Genomic DNA, 25382 nt, shown 5'->3' on the forward strand with positions numbered 1-25382 from the left:
TCTGAATCAGCGCCTTGAGGTGTCTTCAGAAGGCCTGTGATGGTTAGAAATGCTCTTTCAGTTAGAGAGGAGGCTGTGCCTCTTGTGGCTGTCCAGAGTTACCTGGCATTTCCTCTCTCATGTGGTTATTTCTTCTCATCCCTGCTGGTCCAGTTCCAGCTCAAACCGTTTCATTCTGTTGACTAAATCCCCTCACAGGCGCTGCTCCATGTCTGTGCCCAGCCTCCGTGTTGCCTTCCCTTGGCTGCACACGGGTTGCAGGGGAATCATCTCGCCCTTAGGAGGGAAAGTTTGCATCGAGTTTTGGTGGGCCCCAATGGAGTCTCACAGGTGGGGAGCTCAAATCCCTGCCCTGGTGGGGGAACCCCGCTGATGGTGCTCCTTGTGCTGGCAGGTTCCAGAAGAACAAGGCCTGCCCGGAAGGAGAAGAGTGTCGCTATGCCCACGGCCAGGACGAGCTGACGGAGTGGCTAGACCGGAGGGAGGTGCTGAAACAGAAACTGGCCAAAGCCCGCAAGGACATGCTGCTCTGCCCCCGGGACGACGACTTCGGGAAATACAACTTCCTATTGCGGGACGGCGTATAGTAAGGGGCCGGGGGGAGCCTGTCGGCTGGAGAAACGCAGGGTGGGTTTTCCGAGAGCGGCAGTAGCAGGGCGAGCGAGATCCGTGTCTCGCAGAGAACTCTTTCTTTTCTTTCGTTTTAAGATTTTGAGACGATGATTTATTAGTGGTGAATGAAAACGTGAATTTGATTCTCCTTGGCCAGCGAACGCCATGCTCACTGAGTTCGTGATCTGTCTTCTCTCTGTTCTTTCCCCCAAATTCTCCTTCCTCTCCATCTTCTTGTTTTTGCTGTCCACTGTTTAAATGAATGAATCTAGCCTGTACCAGGAGGCAAATCGGAGAATTTCCCCTTGTCATTCCCCTGCCCTTCAGTTGGGAGTGTGGTTGCAGAGGTCAGGAAGACGAAGCTGAGAGAAAGAGCTAGACGCCTGGTGAAAAGGGGACCGTGAAGTTCACATGCTCCTTTTTTTCAGTGCTGCAAGAGCAAGCCCTGCTTATACTGCTGCAATTGGCCTGCTTTTCTGGGAGTTCAGTGCCAGAAGAATTGGGAATTGAGATGCAAAGAAGGAAAACCACTAGATCTGACTTAAACATCCAGGCTTAAACCCCTGATGAGTGTATGCCCCTGAGGCACCCGCTGGAAATGAAGAGGGTAGCAGCCGTCTGGTATTAACAGTGTAGCTAAAAGCAGCAATGTAGTAAAGCTGCTTGCAGTATTGGGAACTGAATTGTATGACTTTAAACTGTTTTGACTGACAGCACCCAGGAAGCAAATGGGTGGCGCCTTATTAGACATCTTTCTCAAGTGTGCAACAGGGTTTTGGGGTGGGTAGTTTAGGTTTGGTTTTTGGCTGGTGCGACTGGTACAAGTAGGACTGAAGCCATCTAGAAGGCGTAGTGCAGACACACCATCTATCACTGCACTCCACGCAGCAGGATCAGGCAGGAAGATGGCTGTAACCAAAAGGAGCCTGTATTTCTCTGTCCGCTTGTGTCCTGAAGAGAGAGAGGTAATGGGGTTCCCTTCTAGCTCTTTAACTGGTGTGTGTCAGTCGTTATTTAGAGCTGTTTATTCCTGCACCACCAGAGGAATCGGGTGGGGACTGAATTAAGAGGACACCATCATGCAGCGTGGGTCTAATGCAGCGGGCCTGGTTCTGGTGGCGTGTTGCTGATGGGAATCCAGCTGGAAGCACATTTACAAGCACAGGTCTCATCCTGTAAGCAGTAAACACATCCTGTCGTGAGCTTCCCGCTCCTCTTGCAGTCCACCTGCACTCTGCACTTTTATATGCATGGATGGCACCATCCTCTCAAACACAAATGCATCTCCTTCCCTGCCTTTAAGGGCGAGGTCTTTTCTTGTACAGAATCTCCCAGGACAGCAGGCTCAGGGCCCTCAGGGCTGGCAGGCAGCACGATGTCCCCAGTGAATACAATCTAGCCATGTACCACAGGGTTCTTTGGCACTATCGGGTCCCTCTTTCCCCTGCCTGTTCCCATATCCTTGGGGCTCCTAGCTTCAGGAGAGATGGAAATACGCAGGAGATGCCGTAGGGACAGCTGGCACCTTTCCAAACCAGCCTCCAGGTAGCTGTGGCAGCAACACTGAGGCAGTTACGGCCCAGGAGCAGTGTGCTGCAGGCTGGTCTTGGGTCTTCCCAGTGGTATGACGTGCCCCAAATAAGCCAAACGTGCCTCTGAGCTTCTTTCCTTGCCTGTAAAATGGGGATGGCGATCAGCGGTTTCATATGAGCTTCCCTTCTTGGCTGTACAGCACCTTGAGATCTGGCCTGGCAGGGGCCAGGATTGTAGCACCTGATGGCAGACGGGTGGCTTATGGTAGATCTGGGAGAAGAGGGAAGTGGTCATTTCCAGCTCTGCCCCTGTGAGGGGAGAAGGAGAGGCAGAAGGATCTGTGCTATGGAGAAGAGTGGCCTATTCCATGTCACACACAGCCGTTTTTGAGTGGTCAGGTGCTGTGTTTTCTCCTCTGCTCTTTGCTGTAGCTGTCTGGATTGTCCCTTCTGCTGGTGCTCCTTGTGTCAGACTGGTCAACTTGATAAACAGAGACTGGGGAGGAGGTAGGCATGGGCTCCTGGGCTATCTCGTTCTGCTGTTCCTGGGCTGAGACGCCAAGGAGTGAATCTGGATTGGGGAAGGTTGGCAAGTGTTTTTGTTTTTAAAGCAAACCTGCATCTCTAGTGTGACTCAAGTGTTCGCTGCGCCATGATTTCTCATACAATAACATGTTTTAGGTTACAGAGTGGGTCGCTGTCCCCTCTCCCTGCCTCTGCGAGGAGAGCTGAGCTACTCGGCGGGGCCGAGGCAGGGAGAGGGCAAGCATGCGTGAGGGGAGGGAGGCCCACGGTCACGGGTGTTGCGTTGAGTATCTCTTTTTGTTTTCCCTGATATGATAACCTGGTCTGTGGTGTTGCAGTACTTTGTCACCAGACTTGTTTTAGTGTGTATATATGTGACCCCTCCCATGAAGCATATATACACAGGTATTAAATATATCGCTCTATATAATATTATACGTGTGTGGTATCGAAAGAATCTTTCTAATGAGGATAAAGGAAAAGGACTCGGGCCAGGAAACGCAGCATCTCCAGTTTTAAATATGAAGACTTTTATTTGGGTTTGGGAAAGGGAAATAGCAGAGGGGAGGGTTTTATATAGATAGGTATAAATTCTGAGATGGGACAGGTTTCCCTGGTGACGCTTTTAAAACCCCCTATGATGTCCTTGCAGTCCCATCTCAGTGAAAGAGTATTATACTGCTAACTAGTGAGTAAAGTTGTAATTATAAGGCTTTGCTTATATTATTTAAGGGGACATTGTAAAAGGCAGGAAGCTTCACACTGGGCTTCCCAGGCTCACTTTATCACATCAAGAGGGTTTTCTTCAGCATATTACATACTCTCAGCAGAAATGCTCAGCGCTCACGGCTCTGCAGCAGTTAAACCCTAAGTAAGCTGTAGGGCTGCCTTAGTGGTGCATTCACAAGACCCTTTGATAACTCCCTCTTTTGTTCAATAATCCACGTGGGGGAAGAAGAACATTTTGCAGCGCAGAACCAAGTCCAAGGGTTATTAACAAAAGTGATGCTTTCACTTTCTAACATTAGAAGAAAATCTCGTATCCTGTAAAATAGCCACACATACGCACAGAGCAGAGGCTTTCATTTAGATCAGCTCGTTAAATGCTGAAGGACTTGGTGAAAATCTTTTCCCAAATCCTTCGGTAATGGCAGGGATTTAAGTCACGCTGGTGTTGGAGTGAACCTGACCTTTGCAGGGGGAAGAAAAATAAAAAAAAATACCCTACTTAGCTTGTATGAAGCTGTATGTCAAAAAAGGATGGGTTTTAGCAAGTGAAAGGAAAAGATAGCAAGGGGATGCTGCAGTTCTGAGCTGGGTAGTAATGATTTCGAGTCCTTTAATACGTCTCTGTATTAATATAATTTAAGAATACCACGCTTTACTATTAAAAAAGAACTTAGTATCTTTCATAAGGTATAGTATCAGGATAATAATGTAGATGTTTTAACAACATTTTTGGTTTTGTTCTTAAATAAAAAAACAAACTTGCTTCTTTTAGCCTTTGTAATAGAAAATAAAAGTGTGCACTTTAAACCCTCTCCTGATACAGTGTGTGTCTGCGTTTTTCAAATAGCCCACAAAGCCTTTTTTCCTTACCGTATGGAGGGAAGCAAAGGGAGGGCTTCTGGCACTGGATTGTTGGTGCTTTCTGCCACCCTTCAGTATAATCTACTGCTCTTCTTGCTGAGTGGAAAATCGCATATATACGTATTAACAGATTCTGCAGTTTTTCATCAGACACTCAGTTCTTGTGAACTTCAGATATGTTTAAAATGTTTTGTTGTGGTGGTGGTGGTGTTTTTTTCTTCCTTTCCCCTACGCACCAAGAATGTACATGCTCTGCATTAACACATAGTTTCAGATGTTTGGGATAACCTGTGTTTTGAAACCTCCAGTAACCAGGTCTCATAATCGCCTCAATCTGGAAGTTGTTCTGCTGTGCAGACTGCTGCGTTCAACTGGGTCAGCCAGTTCTTTTGCCTGCCAGTGAGCACCCTGCCAGGGAAAATGCCCTTAGTCCTACCCTCCGAGTCGCGTGCAGCTCGAGCCATGAGAAGCATCTGCACGGATTCTCCCTGGCATGGTGCCGTGTGAAGATCACACCTGGGGGACGATGTCAGTGTGAAAACATTTACTAATAAAAACCTTTTTGTTTTTCTTTGCCAATCCATCATGATGCAGATTAAATCTGGGATTCTTGATCAAGCCAAAGCTGAAGATGTGGCAAAGAAGGGGTCCCATGGCGACACCCTGCTACTGCTGTGCAATCTTCAGGAGAGACCAGAAGGTCACACCCAGTGAGACCTGAGGAGGGGAGGCTTGATGGGCATCTCCCCGATGCACCTGGATGCAAACACAACTCGTGTCCTTCCGGTCAAAGGAGGAGAGGCCTGAATATGAGCTGGTAGTGCAGAGGAAATGAGATGGGTGCACTTTTAAGGTGCTAAACTGAGCACGTGCAACACAAAAGGTGTTAGTTTTACCCTCCACCAATTATTGAGACCCTGCTGGCAAGAGCAAGTGTAGCTTTTCCAGATGGAGACCAAAACCATCAAACTGCAGGGCAGACAAAGCATGAGGAGGAAAACAACAATACTAACACTGCAGTGTTGTCCTGGCACACTTGAACCCTCACCAGTGCTTCTCCGCTGAAGAAAAGAAACTTGTATTTTGAGGAGAGAGGGAGAGGAGTGGCGACCTCTGTATTCACACCCTCCTGGGAACCTGAGCAGATGTCAAGGCAATGGGCAGAGCACAAGGAAGGATTTGGGTCCTGGGGAAGAAGGAAAGGAGCAGAGGAAGAGACCCCTGAGAGATGGGAGGAAGGCTGCAAGGCAGGAGGAAGGCTGCATACTGAAGGCCTTTAATGCCACCATGCAGCAGCCCAGTGGAAGCAGTTTGCCTTGCCGTGTCTGTTAGCTGCAGCTGGGATTCCTAAGCAGTTTTGTGACTGAGTCTGCCTTCCCACACCACAGAGAAACATTTCTGGGCAGTGACAGCAGGTGAGGCAAACGTGGTCATCGCTGTTAATTGCTTGCTGCAGCCGTTGCGCTCAGAACGGGGCTGTGTTGCATCATGCTCTGTGTGAGGAGAGCAGCAAACAGTCTGTGCCCCAAGGAGGTGTGCGGGTCACCCACGGGGGTGGAGGGCGCGGAGTCGGTAACGCATGTAGGCACTTGGTGAGAAAAACATCGGGCAGAGAGCGATGAGCTAAATAGTAAAAAGAGGGGCAGGGCTGGTGGGAGTGACTGGTACGAGAAGTGGAGGAGGAAAGGCTGCAGGAGTGCAGGCTGGAGCAGCCAGCCATTTGGTGCAGGGCAGAGGAAGGTGCTGAACAGATGGCAGGGCACCTGTGGGGTGGTTCTGGGCATAGGTCTTCTTGGGGCTTCCTGAAAAGCTGTATGTGCTGCTCAGGAGCTCCAGCCGGCCTCGCCCAGCCTCACTCCTTTCTCCCCAGGATGGCAGGGGAAGGGCCAGGGCCCATCCGTTGCCAATAACCTCTCCCCCTCGCTGGCTGCATTCTTGCTTCCTGCTTCTCTCCCGCCCGCTCGAGGCAGGAGCAGCAGGTCCTGGTGCCCCCAGGGTAGGGGTGGTGTTTCCTGAAAGCAGATCCAGGTGCAGCAAGGATGAGAGCAGGGAACAGACAGCTCTGATTGACTCATTCTCCACTGCAGCAGCTCCTGAGACAGCCCCTTTCACGGATGCTCCTCTCTGCAGTTTAGCTTATGGATGGCAGCGTCCCAGAAAACTTTTTTTTCTTTCTTTTCCCCCGAGAGCCTTGGGAAGTACAGACATAGCTGAGAGTCCCAGGAAAGCGGGTTATTTGTTACCATGTGGATTAATCCTCCCAAAAATGACATTTACCCAGGGCTGAGATGGAAATCTCTAAACCCAGATGCCAGAGTAGATTTGGCTTGCTTGGAACCGGAAAAATACTCAGCGCTGGAGGTGCTTTTTCATGCATTTCTCTGTGGATTTCCTCTGTCTGCTTTAGTTGTGGGCCTTCGGTAGTGCTGGGGCCCTCAAGGCAGACGCTCAGGAAGGATGAAAAAAGCTGCATAGTTTCTCTAAATGAACACCAAGGCACGCTCCCCTGTTTGTACCCCAGCAAAGTTCAGCAGCAGAGAGGGAAAGTCCTGGTTCCACGGGAGGGAGATGGCCTCAATTTTCCTCAGCCAAACGGCTTGAGGATAACTGCACTGGACATCGCCCTTGAGAGCCGAGTTGGATTTTCAATACAGAAACAGTCTCTTCAAAAGAGACTTTCAGCAGCACAGATTGTCGCCTGTTTTAGACCCAAACATTCATATCGTGGCTTTTGGGGATCAGCTGCAGCCAGCCTGCCCAGGCTTCTTGGCAGATCGGTTGTTTTCTTTCAGCTCCCATCCTTTCCCCAGACTTGACTCTTCTGTCAGTCCATCGGGCTCTGAGCTCTTCGGCCTCAGTGCTGCAGGGTCCCTGCTCCTGCCAGGGGCCACATCGTTCCTGGGGCAGGTGAGTGAGCCTGGGAAGGGCTCACTGAGGGCTGGCTGAGATCATTTCGGCAGCCTCTTCGTTTTGAGAAGGAAATGGCTGCAGGAGCGTGCATCTTCTTGCTGTTCCACAGAGCCATTTTCCCTGGCAGAGGGCCAGCAATTGCTGTCCTTGGGTTTCCCCATCCTGCTTTAAACACCTTGGTTTATTGCTGCTCTTGGCATCTCAGGGACTCTGCCTCCTGCCAAGGGTCTGATAAAGCAAAGGCTTGCACAGAGAGCTCCCAAAGCCAGCTCTGCCCAGGCTCCCAGAGCATTTCCGCAGCAGAGAAATGCACAAAGAGCTCCAGGCTTCCTTCCTGCCCAGGGTGGCACAACTTCTGGTGATCCCATCTTTCTCACGTTATCTGCCTGCCTAAACACCTCGTTTTCTGGCAAAAGGCACCTCACAGGGAAGGCCACGTGCAGAACAGCAGAGCTGCCACGAACCTGGCTGCCGTGTGAGCACCCCAGCAGGGGGGCATGTCTTGGCAGCAGGGTGGGAAGGAAAAGCTCATTAGCTTTTGGCACGCGTTCGGGGGGGAATTAGTTTTCAGAATTCCTTTTGCCTCAGGCGGGTGGTGCAGGTGGGTCCTTCTGCTGAGCCGTGCCAGTCACTTGGGGGATCCCAGCAGTGCCAACGGGGCTGCGGGAGGCACCTGTCCTGCTGCCAGCCCTGGCCCACGGAGAAAGAAAGCAAAGCCACTGACTGCCTCTCTCCCAGGGCCGTATCCCTGAAACAGGGAGATGTGGGTGCCAAAGGCCACGGCCGGCAGGGCCAGCAGTGAGGAGTGAGGATGGAGGGGCTCGCTGCCCTCCTCTACAGAGGGACAGAGGCATCATGCGCACACATTTATACATGTGTTTGCATGTGATGCCCTGCCCGGGGAGGAGGCAGCCTGTTTGAAGGAGGGAAGGGGGCTCAGTGTAATAGCATGTCCATGCCCCACACTGCTGCCATGAAAAGGGGTCATGCCCGTATTTCAGGCACCTGGTTGTCTTTAGCACCTTGGCCAGTGCAGAGCCCCAGTGCTGCTTTTACCACCCTCAGCTATCCTCCTGTGCTGGCTTCTTCATTCCTTCTCCCATCTCCTTCCCTTTCAGAGTATTCTGTTGTGGATGCAGACCCACCTGGTTTGGCTGCAGCCTTCCTTGCTGCTGTCATTCTGGGTGTCCTTGCAGCCCCACAGGTGCCCGTCACCTCCAGCAGCATCTCAGCCCCATCAAAGAGGTGCCAGGATGTGGTCAGGCATTCTTTTGGAAAGGTCCTGGTGAAATTCAACCTGCCAGCCTCTGCCAAGGTGAAAAGAAAAATGCTATTAAGCCCCACACACTATGCAAATAAACAGTTAAGTTCCCCCACTGGAAGCTGTTGGAGCATGGTGTTTATTTGTCCTAGGAGCTAGTAAAAGAAAAAATAAAATCACGGATGTCTGGAAAGAGGCTGTGACTGACCTCTGGCAAAGGGTTTGCTTGGACAAAAGAAGAAAGAGGAACCCACTTACCAAGCTGTGTTGGTGCAAGAACTGGGACCACCCAGACCACGAGGGGCAGGTTTGGTCTGCAGGACCTGCAGCAGAAGACATCCCTGTATGAGGTTGTATGGAAATTTCCAAACAATGGCTGTGCGGCTGAAGTGAATGGTCTCAGGTGACTGGAAAAAAAAAAAAAAAAAAAAAAAAAAAAAAAAAACTGTTTTGAGAGCTGCGTGGGTTGTAAAGCTTCTAAAGGTTTCCACAGATTTTGTCCTTATTTCCGGATACACCTCATGGGAGTAGCCTGCCTTGTCTGCCACTTCAAAATCCCCTCAGCACTGCTGGCTTCTGCCTTTCCCCTCACAATAGTCATGCTGCCAGGGGCAGCATGTGCTTTGGGGTTTCAGCTACCAATGCACGTGCCCCAGATCAAACAGAACAAAAACCAGCAGGTTTTTCTCACCGAGGAGCCATTAATTTGACTCTCTCTTCTTCCTAGCTTAGTTGTCAGGTAGAAAAATATATTTAAACCTATTTATCCCTTTGTCAAATTGGGTAGCGTGTTCTGGGTACGGGAGGGGTGGCTAGATGGATGGGTAGATAATACTGTTGTGTAAGCTTTGTGTCCTTGGAAAATCAGACAAAAATGTTTTTTTGTTTTTTTTTTTACTTTTTAAGAGGAAACGTTCCATTGGATTATTGAGCCAAGCTTTCATCTCGTCTGAGGAAGCTGAGATAGCAATTAGTAATAATAACCTCTAATGCCTTTCTTTGGTTGAGCGACCCTGCTGCTGGTGGGCTCCCCACGAGCTGGGCTTTCAGCTACCTGTAACACACAGCTAAGCTTCCTTAGGAAACATCAGCCCCAGAAATCAGTTTGCAGCCAGGTGCCACCACCTAGTACAAGACCCACAGTGACAATTTGCAGGGGTTTCTGCCCAAGAAGGCACCCAGCTGTGCCACAGTGTTTTGGGGCTGTGGGTGGCTGTGAAGGACCACCATGAGGGAAGGCAGAAAGGCAGCTCCAGAAGCACCGCTGAGGGAAAGATGGCAACTTGGAGATCTGTGCAAAGAACCCCACTCACCAGCTTCTTGTTATAAACCCGGTTGTATTGGAGAAGTCTGAGTGTCCTAAACTATTCCTCGGGGCCTCGAGGTGTCAGGGAGGCAGGCCTGATAACCCTCGCAGCCGGTGATCCACAGGTGCTGGTGAACTTCAGGCCTGGAGAGAGCCCTCTGTAGAAAGAGAGGAGCAGAATTAGGGTTTCTAAATAAAGGTACCCCCAGGAACACAATTTAAATAGGTGTTCCTGCAGTTTGGCCCACCTCAGCGCACCATTCTGTGCCACCCATTTAGGGCCAAAGCAAGTTGACTGTGGCTGGTCAAGTCTGTGAGAAAAATGTGCTGTCAGGGGCTGACCGGGCTTCTGAGTGACGGCACAGAGCTGCTGAGACCTTTGCTGACATGGCATTACGATGAAAATAAATAACTCACTGATCTGACAACGGTGCAGCCAGCACAAATGATGCAATCTATGGCCATGCCTGCAGCTTTCCATGGTGACACAGAGCCAATGTTTCAACTCCATTCACTAAAGCAGCTCAAGGACTCTCCGTGGTGGGGGCACAAGGGCAGATGGATGCTCCCCTCCTCTGCCCCAACTCCATAGCGTAGTTTCTGCCTCCCCAGGGCTGGAGGTCAGGGCAGCGCTGACGCATCCTACCAGTGATGCAACCCCAGTTCTTCTTCTGGGTGAGAGCTCAATTTCTGGGGACTATGAATCAAGAAGGATACACAGTGTTGGCAGGAGACTTTGTGGACGTGGCAAACACAAGATGAGAGGTATTTTCTCAGCTTTGTGCACAATAACTTGTAAATATCCATTGAAGGCTAATAATTCAAAATCCTAAGTGACAATTTCCTCCCAACAAACCTCATTTGCCAAAGCAATAAACGTCAGTCAATTGCAGCTGATGTGAAGTTTACAGGTGCCTCCAGACACGTGGTCAAATGTTTGTCCAGCTTTAAAGACAAGCCTGAGCCTGGGGCAAAACGAGGAGGTCCAGCTGCCCCTGGCACTGGGCAGCTACTTTACCTTGCCACCTTGGGATGAGGATCAGGCCTAGGCATCTATGACAGTAGCTCTCCTAAATGTTAGCAATGCCTGGCAGCATCAAGTGACCCCTCTCACTTAGCCTGGAGCAGCCAGAACGAACCATAAGACTCCAGGACAGGACACAGACCTCCTGACAGCCAGGCTGTGCTCCAGGAGGAAGAGATGTGATCATTTCTCTTGCTCCCAGCAGCCAGAATCCACTGACCTTCGAAAACATCTGCAGGGGCTGTGTGCTGGCTCCGGCTTTGGGTGGGTAGAGGACACTGTAATGGGCGTGGGCTGGAAGGGGAATATGCTCCCTGGCTTCATCACCAGTGGTTATCGCTGCCTGGCTGGTTTCTTCCATTCTTTTTGGAAGTGGGAAGAGCAGACCACGGGGAAAATCCCAAGAGGTTCTAATGTAATTGTATTCTACCAAAGAATCTACCTCATAATTTCAGAGCCTGGTTAGATTGGGATCTGGATCACAAAACTTCCCCAGCTAATTTGAAATTCCCAGCCTGGCTGGGCGATTCTTCTTGGTTTCTATTGAGTTAAATCAAACACACTTCATTATGGGACAAAACAGAAACATTGGGCTATTGAGAGTTTGGAAACCCTATCGCTTTGTAGCACTCCAAATGTTGGACCAGTGAAATGCTTCATTTTAAGCACTCAGAAAAAATCCTAATGACTTCACTCAAGGCACTTCCATGCTTAGCTGTGCTTGCTTTTCAGACTTTTGCTGGACTGTGCCCCATCGCTGGGACTCAGAACACTGTGAGGCTGAGCCTCCTGAAATACAGGAGCAAGCTGAGAAATGAAGGCACTTCTGTCCTAATTACCGGGAAAAGAGAAAACCCAGCACATGTAAAATGCTTTTTCCCAAGGCAGATCCCCATAAAGAAGATCAGACCTTTGCTGTCCTGTCATCGGTCCATCCCTCCACGCTAAAACCCCTCGCTAATAGGAGGGGCTTTCCACGCTCAAGATCTTACTTAACCAGCTGTTATCGGAGTGTTTGCAGGGTGCATGAACTTGCTCGCGTTACATCACCGCTCCGAGAGGAGGCTGCTGGATTTCTGAAAAAGACTCCGTGTCACTTCTGAGGAGAAATCCTGCATCTTGTGGCTGCTGCAGACTTAAGAAAGACGCGTTAAGCTACTAATCAGCAGGGACTTAGCAGGGGCACACAGTAAGTGCTACATCATACAAACGTGCTCACTGTCTGCCTCTCGAGAGCTGGAAAGTTAGCAGGCAGATGCAGGCACTGCGTGTACGTCTCTGGGAGGCACTCTGTGCAGCTCGGAGCTCCTCGGAGCCTCCCGAGAGTCCTTCTGGAGGAAAGGATCCGTCCGCTGCTGCATTCGCAGCTGACATGCGTACCCCTGACTGGGTGTGCGCTTTTTTTTCCCCCTTTCCACAACGTGTGTATTTGTTATAACACCTTGGGAAGGAAAAGGGTGCTGCCTTTGCAAAGTTAGATAACTGGCCCAGTTCTTCGCAGTCGGATTGGCTGCGAGGGGCCCTGTAAAACCATGCTGGCCAGCAGCCCGGCCCAGCCCTGCTAGGCTGCAAGCTATTTCCACAATTGGCCACTTCAGAGCGGGAGTGGGGGAGGTGAAGACAGCTGGGCAAACTGCATCTCTGCCAGGCTGCTTCCCTTCCTCCTTGGGTTTTCTCAGGAGGAGTTGTTTGGCAAGCCCGCTCCGGGCGCCTCTGAACCCCTCTCGCAACGCCCAGGCGAGCGAGCGGGTTGCGGCGTTGGCGGCCCCGCTCCCGGCCCTCCCTCACCCGCGCAAATCAGTCCCGGGACAGGACATGTCAAGCTGCAACAGCGCTGGGGGCCCCGCTGCCCTGGACTTTCTGGAAGTCCTGAAGTCGCTGCTGGAGTACTCCTTACCCTGGACCAACAAAATGACAGGTAGGATGGAGGGAACACGTGCTCGGGTGTCTGGTCTGCTTTCTGCTTCCCCTCGTCAAGTTGCAGGGCGAGGAGGGGGCAGAAGAGCTTGTTTGCTGCAAGTTTTTCAAGGGTGTGCTTCCTCTGAGAGCCCAAGTGAGTCGGGGAGCGCTGGCACGGAGCATGTTGTGCAGCTAGGAGGAAAACCAGCAGTGATGGATTGATTACAAATCAGGCAGGAGTACTGAGCTCCTGATCCTCTAAATCTCTCCGCTCAGCTACTTCTTGGAAACCCTCAGAGCTTTGTGTGCAGAGAAGACTTGGGCACAAACCTCTGTGCTCACGTAGGAGCAACTTCCAGGATTTCCATCCATGCTGCCCAGTGGCTAATAACTGCTCAGCCCGCAGACACTGCTGCTCCCCAGACGTGGGCTGCCCAGGGAGCCCGGCTGGTGTGGAGCAGGCTGATTCTGTGCAAACTTTGTGCTTGATGCTACAGGTGGTTCTCCGTGGGAAGCTGGGGTACAAAACAAAGTGAAAGTTGTGTTTTCTTTGCAGGAGCACTTCTGTGCTCCTAGGCAGTCCCGCTCTCTGTGCGGCCTCTGAGAAAACAAGTGGAAATGACCCAGGAGGTTTTTCAGTCTGGGCTGACTGATTCTCTCTTGCTGGGCACACTCCAGGTGCCCATCACGTAACTCGCCGGTTTTGGATAGGATGCCACATGCCCTTGGCAAGCTGCTTTTTGGCTGTTGTGTTTGAACGTTCGCTGCCGAGTGCTGGGGAGGTGTGTGGGAACACCTTGGCACAACAAGCTCATGTCTAGGCATGAGCGAGTCAAACTCAGAAATGAACAGGCACTGAGCTGCCTGGTGGGTAGGGAACTGCCAGCAGGACACGTGGACAGCTCGGCAGTCTCGAGGCACAGCGTGACCCAGGCGTGGGAGCAGAGAGCCAGACCCACGGTGCAGAGGGGAGCCCTGCTTTTCCCCCGGGGTGTCAACAGGAGAGAAGGATGCTGCTGTGGCGGTAAAGGAGCTGCCAACACCCGCTGGAATACAGCAAACCCCATGGTGCCCGCACGGCTCCCTGTGGGAAAAGGGAAGGGGAAATGCCCACACCTCCCAGAGGCTCATTTGGTCATGTCGCTCTACTGCTGCCACCTGCGAGCTGGCTCCCTCCTTCGCCAAGACTTCGCCCGTTACCCGCCGTGCTTACGGATCACTCAGTGTGATGCTGCATGTCGGGACCAGGGCGTGATTTCAGGGCTCACTGGCGCCCAGGTGGAAAGCGGACCTGGCTGGGAGGATGTGGCCAAGGGAGGCTCACATGGTGCAGAGCCTTGCTGTGGCTGAGCTGAAGTTTGGCCGGCTCTCCAGGACCTCTGGTCTCCACAGCCAAGTGGATTGAATTAATCCAAGGGAGGAGCGCTGGCGAGATTGATCTGTCTGGTGAGCTAGAGTGGGGGCTGGGGGGATCAATGATTTGCAGAAGGAATGATTTAGTTTTAACTGAATGTGGCTTGTTTGGCAGCTGAGGTTGCTGCTTTGTGGCAGCTTTCTTCCTTAGTTCCAGGACCACCCTGCCTCTTAGCATCACCTCCCGTAACCCTCAGAATTGTCCTTATTATGCCGCCTCCCTGCTGAGGCCGGTGTTCCTGTCGTGGCGCTCCTCCTGCAGAGCTCAGCGCTCACCTCCTGGGTCTCCATACCCACACACCACTCTTCTGGGTTTGCTGGGTCCCAGGCCTCTGTCAGAAATGTGTTCTGCTATTCAAACCTCCCAGCGGGGCTCGCTGTACATGTCCCTCTCCCCCTGTGCCTAGCACTGGGGTGTTTCTTGCTTGCCTCCCTGCTGCATCAAAGCTGGGCTGTTCTGCATCATCTGTCCCTGAAAAAAAAAAAAAAGAAAAAAAAAAAAAGAAAAAACAGCAGTAACAGCCACGGCTGCTGCATTCCTCTCTTCACATTGTCCTCCTCTCTTCCTTCTCCACTGCAGAGCACAATAAAAAGTGTAAAAGACCAGGCAGATCCCAACTCGAGAAGGCATTAGCTGATGGTGCAACGTCCACTTTGTGCTGGCAGTGACTCAAATCCCTAGTCCCAGCCCGAGGCAGCGAGGAAAAGCTCTTAGAGCAGCCTCCCTCCTTGCTGGCGGGGCAGAGCTGATGCCCGGGCAGGGTGCTGTGAGAGGAAACCCACAGGAATGCTCCCCAGGAACTCCTGCCTTCAGGCCGAGCAGCTAACACTCTGCAGGCCAAACCCTCGCCAAGCAGAGTCACAAGGCAGGGGCGGTGTGGCGTGAACTCAGCGTTCAGCACCTACCGAGCAGGGGTGGAAATGGGCTGGAGAAAGAACACGGCTGATCTGAAGGGAAAAGCCCTGGAGGGAAGACCGCTGACTCCATTCACAACCTCCATTCACAGGGACATTACCGAGCAAAGCATTTGCCATTTAGACGTGCAGGGGGGATGCACAGAGCCTGTTCCTTGAAGGAGCTCTGTAAAGCACTGAGACACGGCACCAACCACCCCCGGGGGCCTCCAGCATCAACAACAATGGAACAAAGCAACCAAGAGAGCTGCAGCTGAGTGGGGAGCCCACAGCCTGCCCTGCTGCGGCCAAGTCCCCTCACCCTGTTCCTAGAAGCTGCTCCCTCCCAGCCTCGCTAGGTCACGTCCTCGTTACCACGTACCATTTAGCTGTTCGCTGGGTAAAAGCTTCGCTGCGAGCCCCTCGCCGAGCTGTGTGTGCTGCCTCTGCCATGTGTGGTCTGACATCTGCCTTTCATTGCCCCGCATGAAGCGGCATCTCTCCTCTATGCATGTGCTCATCCCTTCTGCCAGCTGAGCTTGGCAAGGCAGAAGGAGCCTGTGAAGGCACGTGGCAGCCCCGGAGCGCACCGGGCAGTGGAGCATGACCTGTTCTGCATGGTGCTCGCAGCTGGATTTATCGGCCGAAGCCCCTTGCAATGATGCATTAACGTGTGCTGTTCCACCTCTTGACCGCCTCCTACATTAGCAAGGTGGCTCTTTCCAAGCAGCCCAGGCATTTTATCACCCCGTTCCCTGCCAAGGAGGCAGCAGATTCTGCCTTGTCTACACAGGTAGCATGGGCTCCTTGTCTGCCAGGTTGGATGGAGACATCCCCTGGTCCTCCCTGCAAAAATGTAACGGGAAGCACCTACCACACGCGACTTCCAAGCCATTCCTTTCTCCAGGACATGCGAAGAGGAATTCAGTCCTGATTTTGTGGGTCAGCGACCAGTGGGGTTTATCAGCAAGGGACGGATCAAATTGTACTGTGCAACCCAACCAAAATGTCTGAAGTTATTTCTGGCGCCTTTGCCAGGGAGGTTTGCGGAGGGGCAGCTGAACCACGCCAACGTCTGAGCGCCTAGCGGGAGGAAGCGGGCCCCTTTCTGCCAGCACCCGGGGGAGACACGTCCCTGCCTGGGCACACGTGGCCCCGCTGGGTGCAGCTGGGCTTTCCGAGGGCGGCTGCGCGCCCTTTCCTCTCGCCGCACGCACCGCTATGCAGCAGGCTTGCCGCGGCCGGCCCTTCTGCGGCAAGAGGCAGCAGCTGCTGACGGGAGAAGTCTCGTGGCTGTAGCGCCCGTCACTTCTGTGAGCTTGCTCGCTCTGCAGGAGCTCCGCCGCGTCTGCCCGCGCTCTCGGGGACGGACTTGGCCAAATTCACTCCGCGCTTAAACCCCAGCGCGGCTGGGGCAGGGGGACAGGCTGGGGGGCCGAAAGGGCAGCGCTGAGGTGCTCGGGAGAACCGGGAGATCACGAGAGCTGGGAGCCCGCCCGGCCCCTCCTCGCCTCTCCCGCTATGTGGGGCAGCGGGAGATTAAATCCCGGCCGGGAGCACCGGGGCGGCCGCCGTGACACAGCCCCCGGAGCGGCGGGGCCAGGGGCGGGGAGCGCGGAGGGGAGGGAGGGGAGGAGGGAGGGAAGCCGCGGCCCCTCGGCCCCAACCGTTAACGGCCGCCTCAAAGACCGGCGGGGGGCACGCGACCGCTTCTGCGCATGCGCGAGCGGCCCCGGAGCTCTCCGCCCACGCGCGCACCCCCCTCCTTCGTTCCTCCCCCCCCCCGCCCTCAGGAGCAGCTGGCGGTGACGCAACGCCCCGGAGGCGGTGCGAGGGGCGGGGCCCCGCATGCAAATGAGCCGCGCGGAGCCTGCCCTCGCACGTGCCCCGGCGGGCGGGGGGCGCGTGCCCGCGCCGGCCTCGCAGGGGCGGGGTGGGCGGGGCCTGCCGCCGAGGGACCAATCCCCGCGGAGCAGCGGGCGGGGCGAGGCGGCGGCGCTCATGAATATTGAAGCGAGCGGGCGCCGCGCATGCGCACTGCGTGGCTCGCGCGCCGTCTCGCTCCGGCTCGGCGCTGTCGTCGGGGCCCGGGGAGCCGTCCGCGCGCCGCGACCGTTGGCGACCGTTGGCAGCCCGGCAGGCGCCCGCCGCCCCGCGGGGAGCATGCCCGGCCGCGCCGCGCACCAGGAGGCGGCGGCGGCGGGAGGAGCGGAGCCCACGGCAGCCGGGGGCAGCGCGGGGGCCGCCGGGCGGCAGGAGCAGCGGGGCCTGCCCGGGGCCTTCCCGCTGGTGCTGAAGAAGCTGATGGAGAACCCGCCGCGGGACGCGCGCCTGGGTGAGCGCGCGGGGGCGGCGGGAGCGCGCGGCACCCTCCTCTCCTCCTCCCCCTCCTCCCCCGGTTCTCCCCCCCCTTCCCTTCCCGCCCCGCGCCTCAGGGGCGGGCTCCGCCGGTACCGGGGCGGCCGTCGTGGAAATGCCGGCAGTGACGGCAAGCTGCCGCTGCTTTATTCCGCGTTGCCTTTTGTATTTTCACCTGGCAGCGTTTGTGCCTTTCTGAGCCTCGGTTTGGTCTCGAGGAAGGTGCGGGATTATCTCCATCGCTGTAAGGCCCAGCGACCTGGCATCTAGTAAAAAATGAGTCCGTGCAATTAGGAGTTAAAGGTTGACAGTAGTTTTTTGGAACCTCTGAACATCGTATCCAGCACAGACCCTAGTGCAAGCAAGGTCAGTAAGATCACTCACAGTGAGGATCCCAATTAAGATCCATCGGCTCTGTATGTCTAACATTACCCAACACCATGTAAATGTGCTCATCTTCTGATTCCATCAAATATTCTGTCATTTCTGTTTAAGACACGCATATATATGTAGTCAGCCTCTGGTAAAGGCTTGGCCCTGTTGCTATGGCACAGGATGCTGCAGTGCACAGAATCCTGAATCTACAATATTATCAGGGTGCTTAGGTTATTGTCTTCACCCGCTCCTTTTTAGAGGTGACAGTGCTAGCAGGAACAACTGAAGTTAGTGTCTGGAAGCTGTGGCAGTAGCTGACTGGGGTAGGGTGACTTGTCCAGCATCACGTCATCTAGCATATGCAGTTGTAAAATGTAACACAAGTTTCATGGCTTGCATTATTCTGAAGTTAGAAACACTCGATGCTTTTCCTTTTACCAGATGACCTCGTTCCGGCTTGGGGAGGTGCGCAGCATGACTCTCAAGTTTGCTAGTGGGTCTGTTGCATTTTGATTACCCCTTTCCATTCACGCTGTGATGAAGTTCAGACTGTTCTAATTCTTAAAACTTCTCTGTGGACTTCTTCAAGTCCAGCTTGTACTGTTAGATTTCACGCTTGGGACTTGTTGCCTTCTGTTTATTTTGATCTCTTGGTGCTTTTCTTGTTTGTGTATTTGCAAGACTTGGGGGGAGACACCTGTGTTAGCAGGTAGATGCTCTTAATTTTATAAAAGCCCTGTAAGTAGAACTGGGCTTACTGACTTTAGAGGATCCTCCTTGTGTTTTTTGCTCCTTTGCAACACGTTTTAAAGGCTTACTGATTTGCTTAAAAGTGGTGTGTTTTCAGCAGGCCTTCTGAGAAAGGGCCCTGTGCCTCTTGTCTGAGATGCCTGTTGACAAAATACAATTTTCAGTATTATTTTGAGGGAAACAGTATCAACTAGCTGCAGTTGTGTCCATTTATAGTCTGCACAAGCTACCTATGGGTTTTCCAACTGCCTTGGGTAATTTGACTACCCAGTAAGCAAGCAGGCTTTCTAATCCTTCTGAGCAACAGAGGAGGGCATCCAGTTCCAAATGAATGCCATCGTCTTGAATGCTCTGCCATGTACTGAGTATATCTGACAGCACTTGCTGCAGATTGTTCTCATGTGCACTGCACGAGTTAAATAAAAGTAATAATAATAATAAAAACAAAAATCTGTGGGGTAAGGGAAGAGAATTAATGCTCTGGAGCAGGAGTGTAGGTCTTTCCTGTTAATAACGAGCTGCTGCATGCTCTCCAGTCCAAAGGATGCCTTAATCACCAGTTGCCTGCTGCTGTGGCAGGAGTGCCTCAGCAACCATCACATAATGGGCATCAGGAATACGTGACCCTATAACCTAGCTTGTTGCATTGTCACAAGTGGGGCTGAAGGTCTATGGATGGAACAGCCTTAGTCTATACAATGTTTTCAGGATAATTTGACAATATATTTTCAAGGAAGGGGAATCTTGTCAAAAAAGCATGTGTATTGTTTGTGGCTGGGTAGCACTTGATAGTAGTGGCCAAAACGCTGTGTCTTTCCTTGAGGAAAATCAAGGATGTGGAAAAGAGCTGTTTATGGTTGCTGCTTTTGGACCAAATACCACCATTTCCAATCATTTGTGAACTTCATTTTTCGTTGCTGAAATTACTTCACGTAAACCAGTGACCTCTCTTTTAACAGCAGATGTACGGGCTAGTTAATAGGTCATGGTAGCAGAATGAGGGGGCTAAATCGGACGTGAGCTACCAGCTGTAGAACTACAGTCCAGATTTACCAGGGTGACCTTGAATCACTGCAAATGGAGCCTCTTAGGATACTGCAGCTCTGCTGTCAGGTAATACCTGTTTACCCTATAAATATCTTCAGAGAACTAATGTTTCAGGTCCCTGTGCTGGGGCAGGCGGGGACTTCCCCCTGAAGATGCAAGAAGTTAATTAGTGTTTCATTAGATATTCTGTATGCAGCAGGATGGCATGCAGCAGAAATAAAAAATAAATGAATTGAAAGAAAGCCAGTGGGAAAATGTCACTGTAAAAAAGATGATACGACAGTTTTATCTTTTTGTGTGTTGTGTTTGAAATACATGGGCACTTGATACACCTGCTAACGGCTGCTATTTTAATTTTGTTTCAGATATTGCTGTTAGAAGTGAGGGGGGAGAGAGAGTCAGCGTAGCTAAACAAAGACGGCACTGGGGACCCGGTATTTGTCCAGTTCTCAACATGTAGCAAAAGTGGAAAAAAAAATCTGATGGTCTCATGTGAAGAAAGGATCTATTTTGGTGTGAGCTAGGGACAATAGCAGGAGGAAGTTGGAAGGACCACAGTTTTTTTCAGGGTACTGAAGTACAGCAGGATGGTGGTGCTTTCTGCCGAAAGATCTGAGAAGAGCCACACGTGCCAGTGGTATAATCTATGGGCATCTATCTTCTGAAAAATACTTAACAGCCTTATGTTGTGTCTACTAATTAACAAAAGTTTCTCCTCTCTGTTTGAGGCATTGCATTAGATGTTGCAAAACAAAAGCACTGCTGGCTTGTATTAAAAGTTGCATAGTTTATAATGGAGTACTGTTGTTTTTAAGACTAAGAAGTGATTTTTTTTTTTAGTTGACATTTTGACTCAACATTCACAAGTTGTTTATCACATTGATTAAAAAATAAAGTGATTTACAAAGAAGTTATTGTCACTTGCATTTCTTTTGGTGATGTCCTTATTAGGATATTGTCCACAATCCCCAGTGCAAATCTCAGTTGTTCTGCTGGGCAGTATGCAAACCTTATGGAAACACAATCCCAGATTCAAAAGCTTGATGTAAAATGATTATTCTGATTTGGGGGGGGTGTGCTTCACTAGTAAGTGACATCATCTTTGTGTGAAGCAGAGCAGACACCATTTCCTTACTAGCTTCAAGTAGAAGCTATTTAGAAACACTTAGTCGATTTGGATCGTGACTGTTAACCTGCACGTTTGCTGTGCACAAGCAAAAGGTAGGAGAGTTAACAAAAAGGGGTTTATAGCAGGGATAGGCATTGGGAGATAAAAGCTGGGAGGCAGCAATGTGAAATTACAAGGGGGAAGACCCACAGCTGCAGGGAGACGATGTTAACGGAGCTCAGATCCAGAAGGTGCTGGTCTGAATTTAACATGCTCTTTAGGTACTTGCTGTTAGTCCCAAGCCTGTGGCTGGTAAGTATTTTCTCAGATGCTTTAGTTTAATTTATGCATCTTCTATTGTATAAAATGTTCAGAGTATGGTAGATTAAAACGATAATTTACTTTGTATGGCAGTGCTGTTCTTTAAGCCATAAAGAGCTCTTTCAGTTTCAGTTCCATACCAGCTAAGGCAACAGCAGAAGGAATGCCAATTCCATCAGAATAGGTTTTATATAAATAGGATTTTCTGATTTAGAGCGGAGTTTCACCTCTTCCCCACCCCCGATGAAGTAGAATACTCTTTTGGTCTAGACTGGCTGCAATACGCTGCCCTATTGCCAAAGGATTGTGCGCTTTGTCATGAATACTGGAGATGCAAACTGGTCCGCTGTGCGTCCCTGGAGCCCTTGATCCCTCAAACTGGATATCTGTCCGTTCCTGCGATAAGACGCAATTCCCAGCTGGTATGGGTGCAACTGGTGGTCGCTCCTTTTGATGGCAGCGCTGGCTCGAGTAGTCCCAGCCCTGGTGCTGCTTCTGCAGTACCTCCTTGCAGCGCTGGTAGAACTGCATGGCTACATGGAGAACTGGATCAGGAAAACGACTTGAATTTATTTTTTTTTGCCAGCTTATTTTTGTCTCTTAAATTATGTAATTATTCTATAACTTGAGTTTTCTGCTTGGATTCTGTCCCAGACAATTGTTAAGATTCAGTAGCTATGGGGAACGTAGAAACAGCCATTTTTTTGTTTCGTGCCCTTAGCATAGTAAATGGAGAATTTCATCAGTCTTTTGTGGCTTGGGGGTGGGGTGTGGGAGTATGCCTTATTAGCCATCTCCCCAAAGAGTAAAAATTGTGTGTACTCTGAGCTATCTATAGCGAACAGCATTTGGAGCTATTACTTTGTGTGGACATGCTGAGTCATTTTGGAAAGAAATGCATGTGAAATCCTGAACAATAGTGGTCCAGGTCTCTGCTGTGCTGTGGGCATTCTAACTCATTTTCAAATGTAATCTGAAAATCCATATTTCGTTCTTTTTTGTATCTAAATTATTCTTCTGCATCTTCTTTCTCTTGTATGTAGAATAAGCTGTTCTGCTTCCTCGGAGTCCTCTTAATGGCTTCCACTGTAATCCTACTTACAAACGTTCACTTCCCCATCTTCCAGGACAAGTCTGTTTTTAAAAAGAAAAGCTATTTTGCAGTGACTAGTGAATAATAAGCTAGATGCAGTGTTATATCACACTTATCACACTTGGGTAAGTTATCACAGCAAAGATCTTCAATTGATCTTCAGGCTACTCAAATATCTGTGGTCCAGCCATCGCAGGGAGCCAGAGCGCTGCATACTGAGCAGAAAGGAATGTTGCCTTTCAACATCTGCATTTTCATATTGTGTCGTGAGGCAGAAATACTGCATTTCCTTTCCTGGGATTTTTGTTAGACTCTTAAACCTTGGGTCTGTCCTGTGTTGCAGCTTGTACAGTGACCTACTTGTATCTTTCAGATAAAGAGAAGGAGAAGATAAAGCTTGAGGAAGATGAGGCAGCAGCTGCCAGCACTATGGCAGTCTCGGCTTCCCTTATGCCGCCCATTTGGGACAAAACTATTCCTTATGATGGAGAGTCTTTCCACCTGGAGTACATGGATCTGGATGAGTTCCTCCTGGAGAACGGAATTCCTTCCAGCCCTACTCACCTGGATTTGAACCAGAATCCACTCTTGCCTGTGGCTGAGCTGGAAGGAAAGGAGTCTGCCAGTGCTTCCACTGGTTCTCCTGCATCATCCTCTTCCACTGCAGTTTACCAGCAATCTGAAGCAGCCTCCAGCACAGGTAGATGGAATAATGTGGGGCTTGGAGGGATTTTTGTTGTTCTGCTATCAAAAGGTGCCTCTTCGGATCAAAATGGAGGTGTGCTAACCCATTGGTGTTGGCTGTAGCAAGTTAAGTAGCTCAGAACGGGCTCGATTTAGAGCTCAGTTTGTGAAGGTGCTGTCTCTCTTCTTCCTCAGTCTCCCTCCTGGAAAAGTGCGTTAGTGTCTGTGAGTGTGCAGTCTCATTCTCTTTTTGAAATCAGAAGAACTGGAGTGCCAACATAAAGAATTTACTTTTTTTGGTGTTGCTCATTGGGTGAGAAGCTGGGTCTGTTGTGACTGTAGTTGCTCAGGTTATGTTATAACAGAGCTGAGAGTCTGTGACTGGTCGTTTGTACTGCTCTGGCTTGGTCTGCTTGGGTAAACTTGTGCTAACAATGTACTTCAAATAACAATGCTTAGAAAAAATAAAAAGCCATTTTTCTTTGCTAGCCTGTGAAACAGGAGAACTGACTTTTGGAAAAGGTTTGTTAACCATGCAGTTTGCTGTTCTGTGTTGTTTTGAAGAGGGAATGGAGAAACAAAGAAACAAAACTATGTACTTAAATGGTACTAGGAAACTTCTGCTTTTCATGAGTAGTATGGAGGTCTTCTGTATTAAAGAATTTAGCAGCTCAGTTTGCTCTAGATCTGGAGTTTAAACATTGTAGCCTCTAAATGTGCGTGGTGCTATTTCATGAGCAGGGTTTACAGAAAGCGTTTTGCTGAGGGCCGCTTCCTCAGAACCCGTGATAAGAGCAAACTGTGGTACTCCTTCGTAAGGTGTGGGTTTTTTCCAGGTGGTGTATGAAAAGACTTATTCATTGATCCCTACTTCAGATTGCACTGACAATTGCAATTCATGTTTATGAAGTTTGTAAGTGATATATAAATATGATAAAGTTCATACAAATGCTGTGTCAGGCAACCTGTTGGGGACGTTTCTGTTTCTGGCAAGGAAACAGCATACTATGGCATTTTTAGCAAACCTACGCTTGTTTAATCCTTTAGAAATGCAGTTATCTCACCTCTGAAGGACCAGCGGACTGCAGGTTTTGGGCGAGCTTGTTTCCGTGGTGCTTTCTAAGGCACAAAACTCAGGCTGATACAAGTTTCTTAAAAGCTTGCCACAGCAATGTTAATGTGTGCTCAGGTACACAAAGCATGCTGAGGAAGTCTTAGATTTTGTCCCACATCTGTCTACTCGTGTCTGTTAGTCTGGCAGATGTTCCAGGAGCTTGTTCTTAGGTGGACCGTGTAGTTTCTCTCTGTAAGAGATGTTGTACAGTACGAAGCACCTGCTAGAGAAATACCAAATAACATTACTAAACGCCACTAAATACTACCAGATAGTAGATGCCCAACTTGGTTTCTGAGTTAATTCTCCTCATCCTGCTGAACGTGTTTTAACTTCTCCTGTTTTTGCCAGAATCCCCCCTGCAGAATGAGCGAAATACACCCAGCCCCATTGATCCTGACTGTGTAGAAGTTGAGGTGAATTTTAACCCTGACCCTGCTGATTTAGTGCTGTCCAGCGTGCCTGGTGGTGAGCTCTTCAATCCTCGCAAGCACAAATTCACTGAAGAGGACCTGAAACCACAACCGATGATTAAAAAAGCAAAGAAGGTTTTTGTCCCAGATGAGCAAAAGGTAACAGATTTATTACTGCAGACTTCTCTAGGCCTTGATCAAAGTTTTTCACTCTTTGACCAAACACTTTGACATACAAAGGTAACGTGCTATACCTACGTGATTGGGTAAAAGCATTGCCAAGAATAGAACTGGCAAGTCAGCTGCTGTTCTTGCTGTTTTGCTGGTTTAATACCATGAGATAATTACTGGGCAGGAGCAACTTAAAATGCTGTACACAGGAATTAGAAGAACTATCAAGTCACAAACTCATCAGCTGCACTTTTGAAGGCCAGTGTATGTATCTGAGCAGCATTATGCGTGATCCAGCTTTAAGCACCCCAGACAACAGAACATGCTTTCCGTGGAAGTTCATTCCTGAATTGAAATGAAGTAAAGAGTGCGTTTCAGTTGGACAGCTTAGTAGCTGAGTCTTTTAATCTCCCTAGTTCTAACAGTGCATTTTGTTTGCCTTAACACAAGACTCGTGTGGGGAGGAAATCTTACATAAACTGATACGTAATGTCAGGTTTTATAACTGATATAAAATGTCAGGTTGGCATCTCTTCTCTTTTTTTTTTTTTTTTTTTTTGTTACAGGATGAAAAATACTGGACAAGGCGGAAGAAGAACAATGTGGCAGCAAAGCGTTCCCGTGATGCTCGACGATTAAAGGAGAATCAGATAACAATTCGTGCAGCCTTTCTTGAGAAAGAAAATACAGCCCTGAGGACGGAGGTTGCAGAGCTGCGCAAGGAAGTGGGGCGATGCAAGAACATTGTTTCTAAATACGAGACCAGATACGGACCCTTGTAAGCACACCCCTTTTCATTGTTAGGGCTCCTTGTTTTAGCCTCTTAGACTTCTCTGCCTTCTGTAGAGACTCAAGTAAAGTTTGTGGAGGCTTTGCCATTTTGCATTTATACAAAAAAAAACCTGTTGGCACAACTTGTTCAGGCCCTTTCCTGATCATGTTGCCCAAAATCTTAGAGTCCATAGTTACAACTTTTTTTTTT

At 50.3% G+C, this 25382-nt stretch overlaps 2 protein-coding genes and 2 long non-coding RNA genes across 10 annotated transcripts in view; 2 read left to right on the forward strand and 2 right to left on the reverse strand.

Moving 5' to 3' along the window:
• Window positions 1-4216, forward strand: part of ZC3H7B (zinc finger CCCH-type containing 7B) — a 43816-nt gene extending 39600 nt beyond the window's left edge. For all 6 annotated transcript variants that reach the window (XM_035335112.1, XM_035335117.1, XM_035335104.1 and 3 more), the window contains one exon: window positions 395-4216. In XM_035335112.1, the coding sequence (XP_035191003.1) occupies window positions 395-587 (193 nt within the window). In that variant the 3' untranslated portion in view covers window positions 588-4216. The remainder of the gene's footprint in view (window positions 1-394) is intronic.
• A 39-nt stretch (window positions 4217-4255) lies between these two features.
• Window positions 4256-10082, reverse strand: LOC118171792. Its single transcript, XR_004753399.1, has 3 exons — window positions 9744-10082; window positions 8315-8476; window positions 4256-4355 (listed from the first exon to the last, which is right to left on the reverse strand). It is a non-coding gene; the product is annotated as an uncharacterized LOC118171792 (long non-coding RNA).
• A 2121-nt stretch (window positions 10083-12203) lies between these two features.
• TEF (TEF transcription factor, PAR bZIP family member) lies at window positions 12204-25301 on the forward strand. 2 transcript variants are annotated; one of them, XM_035335164.1, is made up of 4 exons: window positions 12204-12678; window positions 22392-22718; window positions 24168-24388; window positions 24967-25301. In XM_035335164.1, exons 1-4 carry the CDS (start codon window positions 12576-12578, stop codon window positions 25180-25182), a joined length of 867 nt encoding a protein of 288 aa, XP_035191055.1. In that variant the 5' UTR covers window positions 12204-12575; the 3' UTR covers window positions 25183-25301. The 2 variants fall into 2 exon arrangements, with proteins under 2 accessions (XP_035191055.1, XP_035191051.1); XM_035335160.1 differs by lacking the exon at window positions 12204-12678 and adding an exon at window positions 17012-17301.
• On the reverse strand, window positions 13868-15787 carry LOC118171800. Its single transcript, XR_004753405.1, has 2 exons — window positions 15349-15787; window positions 13868-14122 (listed from the first exon to the last, which is right to left on the reverse strand). It is a non-coding gene; the product is annotated as an uncharacterized LOC118171800 (long non-coding RNA).
• Window positions 25302-25382: the final 81 nt, after the last annotated feature.

The sequence above is a fragment of the Oxyura jamaicensis genome, chromosome 1 (genome assembly GCF_011077185.1).
Source record: "Oxyura jamaicensis isolate SHBP4307 breed ruddy duck chromosome 1, BPBGC_Ojam_1.0, whole genome shotgun sequence".
Classification (NCBI taxonomy): domain Eukaryota; kingdom Metazoa; phylum Chordata; class Aves; order Anseriformes; family Anatidae; genus Oxyura; species Oxyura jamaicensis.

Coding starts and splice junctions, on each gene's coding strand:
- TEF (XM_035335160.1), top strand. CDS start 17,130: ATGCCCGGCCGCGCCGCGCACCAGGAGGCGGCGGCGGCGGGAGGAGCG. Junction 22,719..24,167: donor TGAAGCAGCCTCCAGCACAG/GTAGATGGAATA, acceptor TGTTTTTGCCAG/AATCCCCCCTGCAGAATGAG. Junction 24,389..24,966: donor TTGTCCCAGATGAGCAAAAG/GTAACAGATTTA, acceptor TTTTTGTTACAG/GATGAAAAATACTGGACAAG.